Consider the following 14,786-nt stretch of genomic DNA (forward strand, 5'->3'; position numbering starts at 1 on the left):
TTACAAATTAAAAAAAAAAAATAGAAGCATTTTTTTTGCATGAAACGTTTTCTATTTGTCTTAATAGGTGCACTCTAGACATAAGTTGAAAATTTATTCATGTTACACATTTGTACCAAACCCTAGGTCTACTTTTTACATCGATACTGTTCGGGTCAATTTGACCCGGCAGTCAGGTTAAAGTGCAAAAAAAGATTTTAAAATGTCCAATTCTATATGTTTCCTAGCAGTTATGAACCATATTTCACCACACACACACTCACACACAAACACACGCAACCACACACACACATGCACATATCGACACACACAAGCCCACTTTCTCACTATTCTCTTTACTTCACTAGGAAACTGCGAGAAAGCAGGTGTTCACACAACCTTTGACGGGAACCTTTTCTGTTCCTGTGGACAAACTCCACCCACTCTGAGTGACACTCAGCAGAAGTGGATGAAAACATAAATACTCTCTGCATGACTCATTTATCTTGATTTTAATCAGCGGGTCAATTTGACCCAGAACAGTATGTGTGTCTCAAGTTCAATTATAAAGATCACCCTTTGGTAAAAAAAAAAAGTATAATATAAAATAATTTACCAAAGGTCAACTTCAAGGAAATTATTGTTTTTTTGTGTCTAGGTTTTTTTCAGTGGACATTAAAAATCTAAATTCCATTTTTTATGTCCAAATGAGTAAATGAGCAGGTTGTCGTCATTGATCCTTAATTTCTGAGAAATAATAAAACATCATTGCACAAATATTGATTGAAATGGTTAGTATTGGAGTTAATAATCAGATACAAAAATGTTTTGGAGGAATTTTTTGGTTTCTGACACTATTGCATGATTAAACACTCCCTGGGTCAAATTGACCCACGAACATTTTTGCTGTACCCTAGAAACGAACATAACAGGAGGGTTAAGACAGCAGTTCATTTCATGGGTAATACTTTGAGGTGAATTATTGGTAATCTAGATTTTTTGTTGTTCGTGATGCTCCCTTTATTCTCTCCAACTTAGATTTTATGTGTCTTTGTCCGAAGCATCTTATAACGAGTTTGTGCGACGTGGTTTACTTCACAACCTGGTTGTTTTAGAATCAGGTATGTCTTAAGAACAGCACTGGTGTCATTTTTATGCACAAATATGCCAGACTGGAAAAATTTCCCTCGTTTATTATTAACACTTTTAACCATTTGCTATGATTTGCATTCCAGAAGTTGGGTATTCATTAAATCACTCAGATTTGCTCTGGGCTGATTGAAAATTTTTTATCTTATTTTGCAATTAGATCATTTAATAATTGTTCAAGTATGCTAAAACGTTACGTTTTTGTCTCTTTAAAAAGCCCCTGAAGCTCTTTAGGAAACTGAATCTGTCCATTCAGAGCATAATCAAGTCATGTCAAGCTGGACTTTATATTTATGTTAACGGCTTTATATATTAAGTTGGTGTCGAACCTTGTAGCTCCTCACTTGTGTTGTGTGAGCTGCCATCTTGACCAGCTCACACTTTAAAAACAGATTTATTCGCAAGGCGTTTCTTCTTTAAACACAGGCTAAACGAATGAAAACATTTTTTCATTATTGAGTATTGTTACAAAACTGCAAGTTGTACGATTTCTCACTGCAATGGGAAACGGCAGCACAAAAACTTTGGGCTATTTCATTTGCACAACTGACAATGATTTAGACAGTAATACTTTTAAAACAGTCATAAACAGGATCACAGTAGAGCTCCAGCTTGACAGAATTTATTTTATTTAAACTATTTTAAAGCAAACGATGAACTCCTCACCTATAAGTGTTATAAATACACGCAGAGTCTTTACTGGAAACACACACGTCACTGGTGTTTGTTCTGCTGACAGGCAGGAAGGGGTGTGTGTGCTGGAAGTGTGAGCCTGCCTTTCGAATAAGTACGAGCTGAGGACCACAGGGAGGCAGAGAGCAGGACTCCTTCCACTCACAGTCAGTATGAAGTCGGCAGTTCAGTGTTTGTGCTTTTTGCATTTCGCCCTGCTGAGTTTTGGACTGGACACGTACGTTTCACTCAGCAGAAGCAAAACCTCTCACAGTCATGGTAAGTGACTTGGAGAGTTGTTTTTTTTTTTTTTTTTAATCTTTTTATTTTTTGCATTTATGTAGCAAATAATAAAATACAAGTTCTGCTGATAAGACATGTAAAAAGACATGACTGTATCTGAATTCATCGTGCTGAACAATCAAGGGTTTAAATCATATGAAACCGTGACGCCTTTATCAAAACTTATAGAATAGGTTTAACCATTTAACCATGCAAAGTTTGATTGAACACATAGTTAATTGTTAATTAAATTAAAATAATGTTTTTAGCATTTCAACTGGACCATGGTCATTATTCACAGGACTGGAGGATATGAAATAAATGCAGTTGAGTCCGCAAGGGAAATTTGAACTGGTCTTTATAGTTCACTATCAGTGATAATGAACTATGAATTTAAGTCCCTAATAATTTATACTGCTGTCACGTTCAATTTCGAAGTATCTTTTTTATTTTACCAATATGTTTCTACTGACTGGAAGTAAAGTTTATCCTGTGTTAACATCCAAAATATTACTTGGTGATTTGATTTCTGTTATACTGATTATTCTGAAGTATATCATTTTTTGGCATGCCATTTTTATTTAAATTCAAGATTTCCCTAAAAAAAAATTTTTTTTTAAATTATTCTTTTTACTTTGTGTTATCTTTTGAGAGATGCCAACATCATATGAGGAACAAACTTAACTGAATGAAAATAAATTTAAATAAAAATAATTAGAATAATTTTGGGCTTGACTATATACAGTATAATTGCTTGAACTTACTTTCTTTTTCTTTTTTTTAGAGTATTTTCATAAAAAAGATTTTGTGTTAAGAGTACACACATCTAATGGAGGCACATAATTACCCAATTACACTGATAAAACAAACTGTTTAGATAGATAGCTTCATATTAAGCCATAAAAAGTTATGATACTATAAAGGACTTTTTAAATCTATTCTAATGAGGTTTCATATGACTCTTTCTCCTGACAATTACAGCTGAGATGTACAGTTCATTGGCAACTATGTTAGCTAGCAAGTTTGGCGTTAGCATTACTGCTCTTGCTAAACTAGCTGAACTTTGCTTCAACGCAGAAACTTTATCAACCACAAGTCTCACAGAGGTTCTTAAATTTGACAACATTTCTATATTTATTCTTAATACAACTTTTATAAACGTAGCCTTGCTAATCTCTGCTGGACAGCATACAGAAATGGATAAGTTTAGGTAACGGTTGAACGAAGCTAACTGGAGTCTAATGTCAAGTTTAGATAGGATTTGTTTGCTAGCCAACCTTTTTTTTTTTTTATTAATGGCTCATGTTTAACAGTGTCCAAATTTTTTTTTTTTTTTATAGTGTGTAAATCACATGGGGCTTGACACAGACTGCTAATCTTTAACATGGTACTAATTATTCATTGGGAGGAAGAAGGTAATACAAAACGTATACATTTCACTGTCAGTGCAGACATGACAGGAACTCTGACTTATTCTGCGCAAACGGCCCCGGTCTCTGGTGCTTCACTCATTTTTATGGCTGCAGAGGTTTATGGTAGGAAGTGATTTGTGTTATAAATGAGACAGTTTTACATACCCCTTGATTTATTGCCGCAGAATGAACTGGTTTCATCTGTGTCACAGTAGGCTATGCAGATATCAGAAGAAAAGAGGGGGAAAAGGAGCCCTAGCCATCAGGGTTATCTAAGTTTTGATCTGGGAGTAGAAGTTTTTTGTGTGTCCAGCACAAATTGCCCGCAACCTTACATGAAACCTGAGCGTTTTAAACCGCCTTTCACTCTGTTTGCACTTCATAAATCCAAGTGATTGCACTATGAATCGGTCGAGCGAAACGAGAGGCCGCGAGCCGGCTCCGACATCCTGTCACCTGTCAGGAGCTGACCTTTGGAACACAAGCGCAGCCATTAACTCGTCCGTCTCAGCAGGCGGTGCGGTTGCTGCAGCATCAATCGTAAGAGGTTTTAATGGGTTTGAGGGAAATTCTGCTGGAGAAGTGACAAAGGTTAAACTGTTTGAGGAGCTAGGATTTCTTTCAGTAGTAAGACGTGGTTGTCCAGTTTCAGCTTGTAATATTGCAAATTGGATGTTCAGGCATATTTCATCTGTTTTTTGTTTTTTTTGTCAAAAAAACAGAAGCAGGTTTTAAGTTACGATTCAGATTAGAAAACACACACAAAAAAATTATTACGCTGAACTGTCTAACAATAATAAAGTAGCTGCAGAGGACAGTTTAAGTTTTAGACATTTGCACAGAAGAACTTCAGTAGACAGAAAAAGAGGAATTTGTATATTGCTTTGTCTTTACATAATTGAATTTATGCTCTACAGTGCAAGTTTTTTCCAGCAGGAACTCTAAACCCTTTTATTGGGATTTTATGTGACACACCAAGACGGGGTAGTGCATGAATGTGAACTGGCAAAACAAAAACAAAAAATATATATATTTTCTAAATATTTTACGAACGAAAATCGGAAAAGTGTGTGTCGTTTTGCATTCATCCCTCATTGCTATGATTCCCCTTAATTAAATCCAGTACAAACAAACTTCAGATATCACCTGCTCAGTCCAGTCCACCTTTAAGCATAGAGTAGTGGCAGTATCATGCTGTGGGTTTTGTTTTGTTTTGTTTTGTTTTCAGTAGGCACAGGGAGGCTGGTTGGAGTTGATTAAAAGCTGCACACCAACCCAAAACATACAGGCTTAGCTAAAGTCATAAGGATTAGATCGGAGCATTCCTGTGTTAGAACGGCCTAGTCAAAGTTCAGATCTAAATCAAAAAAGCAATCTCTGGTGAACTTGAGAATTAACTGTTGGAAGATATTCTCTACCTAATTTGTCTTAGTTTGAGATATTTTTGCGAAAGGCATACACCCAAAGCTCTCAGCTGTCTTGGCAGTAAAAGCGGAGCTTCCACAAAAATATTGACTCACACCTTTCACATTGGAAAGGTGTCTCTACGCCTTTCCAATGTTTCTCAAGGTGTGAAAACATTGGAAAATGTGACACCTTTTAGACATTTGCAAAAATAAAATCTGCAAAAGCAGTTATTCCTAATGCTCGCACACCTCTGTTCTGTCATGTAAAATAAATCCTGTCAAAACTCATGTTCACCGGAACAGCTTCTTCCCCACAGCTGTCACGCTTTTGAACGCCTCCTGACATAAAACATAAACTATAAGGACTGTACTCCCCTATCCTCTCATACAACAATAACACATGGACTATCCTCACACACACACACATCACGGACTGTTTTCTTCACACACACATACAACCTGTAAATTTTATCTGCCATTATTTATCTTGTATTATATTATATACATATATAATCCATTCCCTAACATTCTTGTATAATCTGTATATTCTGTATAATCTGTGCATACAGCTCCCATATCTATATTTATAACCAATATCTATATCTCTTTGCTATAACCCCTTATAGTCCATACATACATAGTCTTGTACATCTGTAAATAAATATTTATATCTCGTAGAGCACTTCTGGATAGATGCAAACTACATCTCGTTGCTTGTACTTGTGACAGTGCAATGACAATAAAGTTGAATTCTATTCTATTCTATTCATTGTGCTCAATGAGCAACACTGTACACGTCTAGCTGACCAATATCTCAATAACAGTCTTTGAAGATTCTTTACTAATTGCGTTATCACGCCTGACAGAAAAAGAGAGCAATTCCATGATTCTTATCTCACACAAGCAAGATGGGCCTGAAATACACTACTAACTTCTAAAACATGGAAAGAAAGAAAGAAAGAAAATCTAAAAAATAAAAAGTATTTATGATCATTTTGATCATAAATATGATCAGCACTGAGATAAACTCAGTGCTGCTCCAAGAACATTTATCCAAATCCTGCTTCTCAGTGCTAATCAAGAGCATATTAGAACATTTGTAAGTTGTGCAATTATATGCTTCAGACAAGAGTTTATGGGAGGAAATTATATTAAAATTATTTTTAAAATGTCTCGAGGAGATAAAAAAAAAAGAGACTAAAGCAGGAAGTAGAAAAAGTAGCATTGTTTTTACAACGGTACAAAATAACAAGACAAGCTGATGCAAGTTTTTTTTTTTTTTTTTACAAATTCTTATATGATTTTAAGTTTGGACTTTGACTGGGCCATTCGAACGCACATTTATTTCAAAGTATCAGAGTAAAGAGGGCTTAAAGCGAATGTTCCCTTTGCCTCCTCTTTCAGATTTTTATTCAAAAAAATCTGTTCAGGCCCAAGTATGCTTTGCCTTTTGGCTTCACAGTTAGGGGGAGTTCAGTCAGATAGAGACATGCTTTTCATTTAAACGCAATTGTTCTAATTTTATTTCAGCAGGGTATATAAACCAAGACAGAGTGAGAACACTGTTTACCAGGAGGGCACTGTATGAACAGCAGAAGAACCACGAGACAGTGAGTCGGACATCTTTTTTAAAAATAATAATCATAATAATTGTTTGTTGAGCATTTAACATTTTTCATCTATTTTTTTCCCCCCCTCTAAAATATACATCGTCTCTCTCAAACTTCCAGAAAAAGTCCCGCATTGTTCCTCATCCTCCGCCTCAAAACGACACTTCTCGTCCCAGAGCGGGGGTGCCGAAGCCCCCGGTGAAGCCGAAGCCCCCGGTGATGCCCAGGTGCTCCCTGCTGGGGCAGAGCTGCGTGCCGCTGTCCGGCTGCTGCGACCCGTGCGCAACGTGCCACTGCCGCTTCTTCAACGCAATCTGCTTCTGCCGCCGAGCGGAGCGCGCCAGGTCACGGTGTGGGAGCAAGAAAACAGCGAAGCGAAGGAAGGCGAGGAAAAAGTCAAAGACGCAACCCTGAACACGCACCTGGTCCAGTGGAGGAAAAGAAAAGAAACAAGTGCCAGTCGAAAGCTTTGGACACTTCAAAAAAAACGTCGGCACGTGGGAATTCAGTTTTATCCCTCTTGTAGGAGGCAGCTGCTTGGATTAACTAAACCGCCATGACTGAGATTAAAATCTCTAGAAGTATTTGCAGGGTATTATCAGTCATGCAAGTGTTGTATTGTTGATGCAACTTTTGTATAATAAGCATGTTATGTTTAGTGATTACATCAATGTTCCAGTGAAAAGGACTCACGTTTTTTGTCGTGTAAGTTGGCAGCTTTATGTTAATAAAGTGCTTTGGGTTTTTTTGTTGATTCCTTTTATTTTTCTCAATAACAACAACAAAAAAATGACACAATTTATCATCACCTGTAGTTGGTTGTTAAAAAAACCCCACTAATGTTTGTAGTGATAGATCTGAGAAAAAAATCAGTCTTCTACTTCCTTTCTTTCTTTTCTTTAATTTTTTTTTCTTACTTCATATGGAGGGTTTGGAGCCTCCAAATGATTGCTTGTAATGGAACCAGTGTTACCAGTACAGGATGGCTGTTGATGCTAATTCAATAGTTGGAAGCATCGCTAACATGGCCACGGATGGCTTCGTTCACTTCCCTCCCGCTTACAGGCAGACGACGATTCTAATGCCGACATCATCGCTCACAACTTCTTCCACTGGTGGCTGATTGGGCCGGTGGAAATTCTACCGGAGGAATCGAAGTAAACGGGAGAAATCCCAGACTGCCACTGAAGCGAGATTAAAACTGAGCAGAACCACGAACCAAACCTGCTTCAGTCTCTGTTTTTCTCCACTTTTATTGAAACTCAAATACTAACTTTAGCACCTTGACTCTTTCTTGACCTTATTGTAAGACTGTAGCAATATAATCCATCACAATGAGTTTTTGTTATTGTAAAAAGTTTAAGTTGTAGCAGAAAAAAAAAGCATTCTCATTGTATTTCTGCCCGTGATGCAAAGTCATCAGCTGACTTCATTTCACTGCTACACTTTGGAGAGGTCCAGTTGAAGTTATTTAGTTAATTAGCAGACTGATTAACGAAGTCATTATCTTAATGAGTTAGTAATACTTACTTCCGAAGAAAAGTGTGTTGATTTGTATCAAAATGGCCGAGAACGGACGAGAAGCTAACGGGGCTCCAAATAAGCAAACAAACAAAACAAAGCTGTGAAACAATATGGCATCCAACTTTTAGAGTTTCAATGCTGAACTAAAGAAGGTTTCATATTGGGAGCAGAACGGTGTGAGCTCATTTGAACTAAGCTGAAGATTTTTGGGACACGGCCTTCTGACAAAAAGGACAAAACAGGCACTTCTGTTCAAAATAAACAAACCCCATCAAGAACAGAGTGAAACTCTGCAGAAAGCACAACAACAGAGCGGACCAGTGGTATGAATAAACCTGACTGAGTGATTTCACCTGAACAGTGCTTGGAAATAGTATTTATTCCACGACAAAATGCAAATGCCACTATTTTCTTTACCTCAACAAAAGCCCAAGAATTTTACGCTAATCCCTTAAAAGGAAAGACCCAAGTAATTATCAAAGAATGTGTTCACCCTTGTTAAATTAAATTCTGTTTGGTTGAGAGCTTCCATATTTTGATCCTCCAGCTGAATAAGAGTCGGAGGTTTTTCTCACAGACCTCCGCAGTCCAGTCAGATATTTGCAGTCGTTGCCAGGTGCTGTAATCCCGTCACATCATACAGCAAGCACCGTTACCTTCAGCTGTGTGAAGGCTTTATATAACCCCACAGCAGCATGAAATGATGGACGAGCTTCGTAATTGGGTGTGAAAGCCCTTCCTTACATGCTTGTTTAGCTTGACAGATTTTTTTTTTTTTTTAGCTGAGCACAGTCTCTCTGAGTCCTGCAAAAAAAAAAACAAAAAAAAAAAACAGATTGATGTTTCTAGTTTGACCTCTGAGGCCTCCGATTCTGCCTGTCAATACGACATTTATTCACTCACAATTGCATCGGATGAGTTTGACGCTGGAGAAAATCCCATGAGCAGATGTGGAAGAAGGTCCAAAACTATGTGCTCTTCTTTGGGCAGCATTGCTGCAGATTCCATCGCATCCACTTCTGTCGTGTCTGCAGGCTTGCCAGTCCAAATGAGGCACGCTTCACTTACGCTCGCCGTGCCGTGAACACTTCCCCGATTCCACTCTAGAGTTTAGCGACCGTATAGCACACCTCAAAGCATTGTCCTAGTTTTCTTTCATTGTATTTTTGTATTTGAACCCCAAATTTTAAATGTAACATATACATTTTAATTAAATAAATGTCTGCATTTCAGGGCATCAGCATATTCTGAGAAACCTACGATGAAGGGACCGGTCTAATTCACAAAACCCTTGCAAAATGAGATGTGCACCTGCCAGTGGTGTCCGAACTTTTTGCCCTCTGGGCCAAAACTGACCATTTTGAACAAAATTCAAACTGCAAAAATTTGTTCATTGTGATTTATTCATTTATTTATTTTCATTTCATTTCCTCAACAATACGCAAAAAAAATGGAGCAAAGCAATAATCAAACATCCAAAACATAAAAAAGGTTTTGGACTTTTCCCTCATTAAAAGAAAGACGGACAATTACCAATTGTTTTCTATTTTGTTTGTGAAATTTCGCCCATTTTTGACTTGTGGTCAGGGGCTGAAACATTTTTTTTTCAAAGACCACAAATGGCCCCAGAGCCACACTTTGGACACCCAGCTCCAACAAGGATTGTTGCGCAATAGTAGGTTTAGCTAGCTTTTCGCGGACACGTCGGTGTCGCAAATTAAGCAGTAGAGTGAGAAACGATGTTCACATGGAGCTGCTTTGGATGCGACACCGAACAAACAAGGTTTAGAGTCGGCGCAACAAGCATACGACACGATGAGACATTGTAGATAGGAAAAAGGAATACATTTCCGCCACACACACACACACACACACACACAAAAAAGTGGAAATTTAGAAATTTGAAAAGACAAAAAAAATTTCATCTTTTGAAAGTCATACATTTCCAGCAGACTACTTTGATAGAGCCCTGAAAATGTTCAGGTCTGCTAAATACCATTCTGTAGGAAACATCAAAACGAAGGTAGGTTTCCAAATGTATGCAGTGAACAGTCAAAAAGAAAACTCATAAAACAAGTAAAGCCTTCTGGCTTTTCTAAACCCAGTAATGAGTGTTACGTTGCTTTAGAGAACTTAATGATACCTCGGGCTCCTGACCAATGAAGAGAAAAGCTGAAAGGCCAACGAAAACAGAAGATCATGGGAGAACATGTAATATCTCCACTGAGGAAACAATTATGCCAAGATCTACAAATTTTACAGACTACGGAAAATGAGAATGGAAGTACGGCCAGTCTGTCCATCTGTTTTTCTTACTGACTTGTGAAGTTGAGTAAAGCTCAGGGGGAAGCAGCTGGGACGTTCTGACTGGACGGCTCACTCAGTTTGCTTTTGGCTGCCTAAACAAGTGTTCATTCTGAAAGATTCCTTGCAAATGACTGAAATAGCCTTCTGCATCTCTGATTGCAAACACATGCTTGGTCATCAAAACCTCTTCCTAAGCAAGGATACCGTTCTACTCTCCCACATAGTCTTGTTCCAGTGGCTGACCGATGGAAACGGTGCATTTCAGCCACACTCTGTCATGCATTTTCGTGTCGTTCTTCTTTCAATTTGGGAATTGTAAACATTGTTGAGGTTATTCGCATGTCCACAAGCCTAAGTTACATGCATGTGACATCTTTAGCTGTTATTGTGTGGAGACACTCTGAAAATGTTGCCAAACTGAATCAACAGGGGAACAAAACTAATAACAGCAAAAAAGTCCTTAAAAGTGGTGAGAGTCTCAGTAATGTCTTGATAATGAACTCAGTAATGAACTTCAATAATTACCGTACACAGCCATAAATAACTTCACAGTATTTGCTTTTCTACATTTATGTCAAACGTATTATCTTCAGTTCAGTTAACCTGCCACTGAGGGGTTTTTTCTGTGGCTTGAGTGTTGTGTGTTTATGTGATATTGCTGCAGAATGTACATTGGTGCCATGAAAATGTTTAGCAGTGACTTAATAATATTATGTAATCTCATGCCATGCTATGCAGATGCTCTGTCTGCGCTGATAAAGATTCACTTAGCTTTCAATGGTAAATATTTGTAGTGGCTGTGACTTTTTTTTGTTTTTTTAAATACTTCAAATATATATATATATATATATATATATATATATACATATATATATATATATATATATATATATATATATATATATATAATTTTTTTTTTTTTTACCATTTGAGAACTTTGTGTACAGCACTGACCTTCTTGAGCTTCCACCAGCAGAAAGTCAGACAATCAAAAAGTAAGATATGACAACCTGCAAGTTAAGAAACAGCTAAAAGAGCAAATGTTTGTCCATATTTATTTTTCAAAGATAAAAAAGTGTAAAATAACAACAAAAAAAACCACCTGAATTGAGCAGGGCATTTTGAATGCTTCACATGTTTTATGCCACAAATATAAAGCTCAAAATCAAATGCATTTCATACCTAAAATTGAAGAATTTTGTCAATTTGCTTTTAAAAATCCAAATTTAAAAAACTACACACGGCCATCAAAATTTCAATGCTTTTCTGCAGATTTGTCTGCAAACAACACCAACATTACGTGAGGCTATTGCTCTATAAGGACTTGATGAACTCACACAATCAGCCACAAATAAAGGCAGTGAGATGCCTTTTTTTTCCCAAATTCATCACATCATCTGCATGTGGCTTTCGCAGCTGCTCATTTCCAAATAGATTCATCTACTATTTTAGACAGAATTCTCATGGTTGTCATTCATGTCACGTGAGCCAGGAAAAATATTGTGCTGTCCAAAGCCCCTGGCTTGCCAAACACCATGCAGTAAACAATGACCTTCTGTTGAAAAAGGTCCTTGAACAAACAAATCAAAACAAGACTTGTCTCGACGCAGCAACAGCACTGGTGCTAAATTCTGGAGAAAAACAGAGTTATTACAAGAGAAACTTGCTAAAATGACCGTTTGTCTGAATTAAAATGGCATGAAGACAATATGAGACTACCTTTAAAAAAACAAACGAAAAAAAAACATGGTGTCACCTGAAACTTACGCAATTTAGTGATTCTGTATACCTGAAGCGACACCTGTTACTATGGTTTTCAACAACAGACTTTTTTGAGATGCTAACATGTATTTCAGCCTATAGAGACGTCTATAGGCCAACATGTATAGACGGAGACGGGTTTTTTTAAGGTTTTGTTGGCTCTAGTAGTTCGACAGAAAATGAGAGATGGGAAAGACATGCGGCAAATGTCGCCAGGCCGGGAATCGAACCTGCGACCACCGCCACGAGGACTTAGGCCTCAATTCGTGGGCCTTGCTTTGCCCCCTGCGCGACCACAGCACCCCAATAGACGGAGACGTCAAATTCATTAGTATTGCAACTTTGCAACATTTTTTAGTGTAGTTCCAGTTCACCCTTTCATGCATAGTGGTCACTACAGTGGACAGCTATCTAAAAGTAATTTTCTTGTGTGTCTTGTGGATTTTTATGTTATAAATGCATACGGACCACTAAAGTGGACACTAGTGCATCAGGCAATACACTGCCAACTACTGTCCATCCACTGCAAGTGCAAGAATTATTCTTTTGTTAAATCCAATATGGCAGACAGACGGACCGTATCAGACTAACTCAGAAATGTCCAGTCTCCCCCCCACTCCCCTCCTACTGTGGAAAACTCTTGCAAAAAGGTAATATATATTATGTGACATCAGCTCTGTCTGACCACGTTTAGCAAAATGATCTGTGAAACGTTGCCTTTCCAATTCAGTTCTATTGAAAATGCAACTCCAGTCCTCAAGGGGGAGTGTCCTGAAGTTTTTAGATGTGCCACAGGTACAAAACACTGGAATGAAATGTTTTAATTGCCTCCTCCTTGTGTAGATCAGTTCTCCAGAGCCTTGCTAATGTCCTAATTATTCTATTCAGGTGTGGTGCAGCAGAGGCACATCTAAAAGTTGCAGGTCACCAGCCCTCCAGGACTGGAGTTTGACACCCCTGTTTTAGATGGAGCTTTTTTTTTTTTTTGCAGAAAACAACTAAAAATCCAGCTATGTTACTTGAATTTAGTTGCCCACTCGTACAGACTCTTTCGAGTCCTCTTTGGCTTTTTGAACTGAATGAATCATGACTTTGTAAGTTCTGTCCTCCTGCTGAGAAACTGCAAGATCCCACTTATGACCCTTTGTTCCTGAGTTTATTTTCACTTAGCTGCAATGTTTCTTTTACGGCGCGTCTGAATGTTTTGTGCTCTCTTGGGTCTCTTCCAAAGATATCTTATCTTCATAAAGGAGCCCTGTTTCAATAAAGGCTAAATAAATATTTTTTTGATGAACTGCTCCAAAAAACCCTCAAACGTGTTTGTCTAAAATGTGATTTAAGTGGAACATGTTAGAACGAGGCGCAGAATGCCAAATCCTAAACTGATTGGCGAGATGAATTTGATCTTTGCTCAAGCTGTCGCAGTGTGCTTATGTTCAATGGGGAATGAGAAAAGAAACTCTTAATAGTTTTAACATCCTTCTCCTGCAGTCACAGGAGGTGTGATCCAAAATCACATCAGTCTGATCTACAGATGGAATATCGATCAAATTATATGTTTTAGTGTTCTGGTGGTTTGGTCCAGTACAGATCAGGGAATCTGCAAAACTGTGGGAAATCTGATTTTTTTATTTCTTTTGCTTGGATAAATGAACTTTTTAAAGTCAGAGTGACCTTATACCTTCCCACCTAACTGTGACCAGTGCCGAGGCCTGCCTATCACGGTTAAGCTTTCTTCCCCATAACAAGCCAATGAAAGTGTTGTGTTTTTATTCAGCAACTATAAGTCTGACATCCAATTCGCTGGTCCAGGCAGCGATGCCATCCAGCAGTGTTTTATGATTGGAGCAGAAAGTAGCTGGCAAATCCAGAATAGGAAGAGCTTCAAATATTGAGAATTCCCCTGGTCTTGCAAACTGAAGTGATCTAATCTATTTTGTAGGAAAGCAGTCTAGTATGCTCAATAATAAGTAACTGCAGGGATGTATGTTACATAACTTCTTTCTGTATATGCTGACTTAGAGATGAGGAAAAGTGGGCGGTGCTGTAATGTGCTAATTTGATTCAAATGTCTTTCATTTGATAACAGCATAAACCTGAGCAAAAAGCAACAAAAGAAAAAGCCATACTTTTTAAAATCTTTAATTGTACAAAAATTGGAAAGCTATACATCATTCTCCTTCGACTCTAAATATACGGTACTTAGCAGTTTGTATTCAGCTTCAACAAAAATAAAATGTAAATGAAATTGTATTTCACACCTTGTTCCTTTGTTATTGTGAAATCTAAATAATGACCCCAATCTAAGTATGTTGATACAGATTGCCTTATTTTCTCGTCTTTAATTGCTTTACATGGTTAACTTTATGTCGTACTTTTGCATTAAATTCAAAACAAACTCCAATTTGAGGCAATAACAGTGTAACCCAGCTTAGACCTCAAACTTATTTAAAAAAAAAGAAGCAACAAACAACATAAAAACCCATTAAATTACTTACGTATAATTATGGAAGCCCGTTTCCGCCACTCTGTAAAAAAAATAAAACTAAAATATCTCATTATAATGAGATAGTATCTCAAAACAATGAGATAAAATCTCATTATAATGAGATTTTTTTTTTTTTTTTTTTAACAGAGTGGCGGAAACGGGCTTCCATATATATAATAAAACATGAAGTAAAGTA

At 37.5% G+C, this 14,786-nt stretch overlaps 1 protein-coding gene across 2 annotated transcripts; it reads left to right on the plus strand.

Annotated features, from left to right (window-relative positions):
• Positions 1-953: 953 nt before the first annotated feature.
• Positions 954-7,264, plus strand: LOC114136830 (agouti-signaling protein-like). 2 transcript variants are annotated; one of them, XM_028005143.1, is made up of 3 exons: positions 954-2,079; positions 6,434-6,510; positions 6,631-7,264. In XM_028005143.1, exons 1-3 carry the CDS (start codon positions 1,974-1,976, stop codon positions 6,922-6,924), a joined length of 477 nt encoding a protein of 158 aa, XP_027860944.1. In that variant the 5' UTR covers positions 954-1,973; the 3' UTR covers positions 6,925-7,264. The 2 variants fall into 2 exon arrangements, with proteins under 2 accessions (XP_027860944.1, XP_027860943.1); XM_028005142.1 differs by having other exon boundaries at positions 963-2,079; positions 6,431-6,510.
• The last annotated feature ends 7,522 nt before the right edge of the window (positions 7,265-14,786 follow it).

The sequence above is a fragment of the Xiphophorus couchianus genome, chromosome 21 (genome assembly GCF_001444195.1).
Source record: "Xiphophorus couchianus chromosome 21, X_couchianus-1.0, whole genome shotgun sequence".
Taxonomy (NCBI): Eukaryota; Metazoa; Chordata; class Actinopteri; order Cyprinodontiformes; family Poeciliidae; genus Xiphophorus; species Xiphophorus couchianus.

Excerpts from the sequence above, each read along its gene's own strand:
- LOC114136830 (XM_028005142.1), top strand. The coding sequence starts at position 1,974 with ATGAAGTCGGCAGTTCAGTGTTTGTGCTTTTTGCATTTCGCCCTGCTG. Across the intron at positions 2,080-6,430 it reads CAAAACCTCTCACAGTCATG|CAGGGTATATAAACCAAGAC; the intron begins GTAAGTGACTTG and ends ATTTTATTTCAG. Across the intron at positions 6,511-6,630 it reads AGCAGAAGAACCACGAGACA|AAAAAGTCCCGCATTGTTCC; the intron begins GTGAGTCGGACA and ends TCAAACTTCCAG.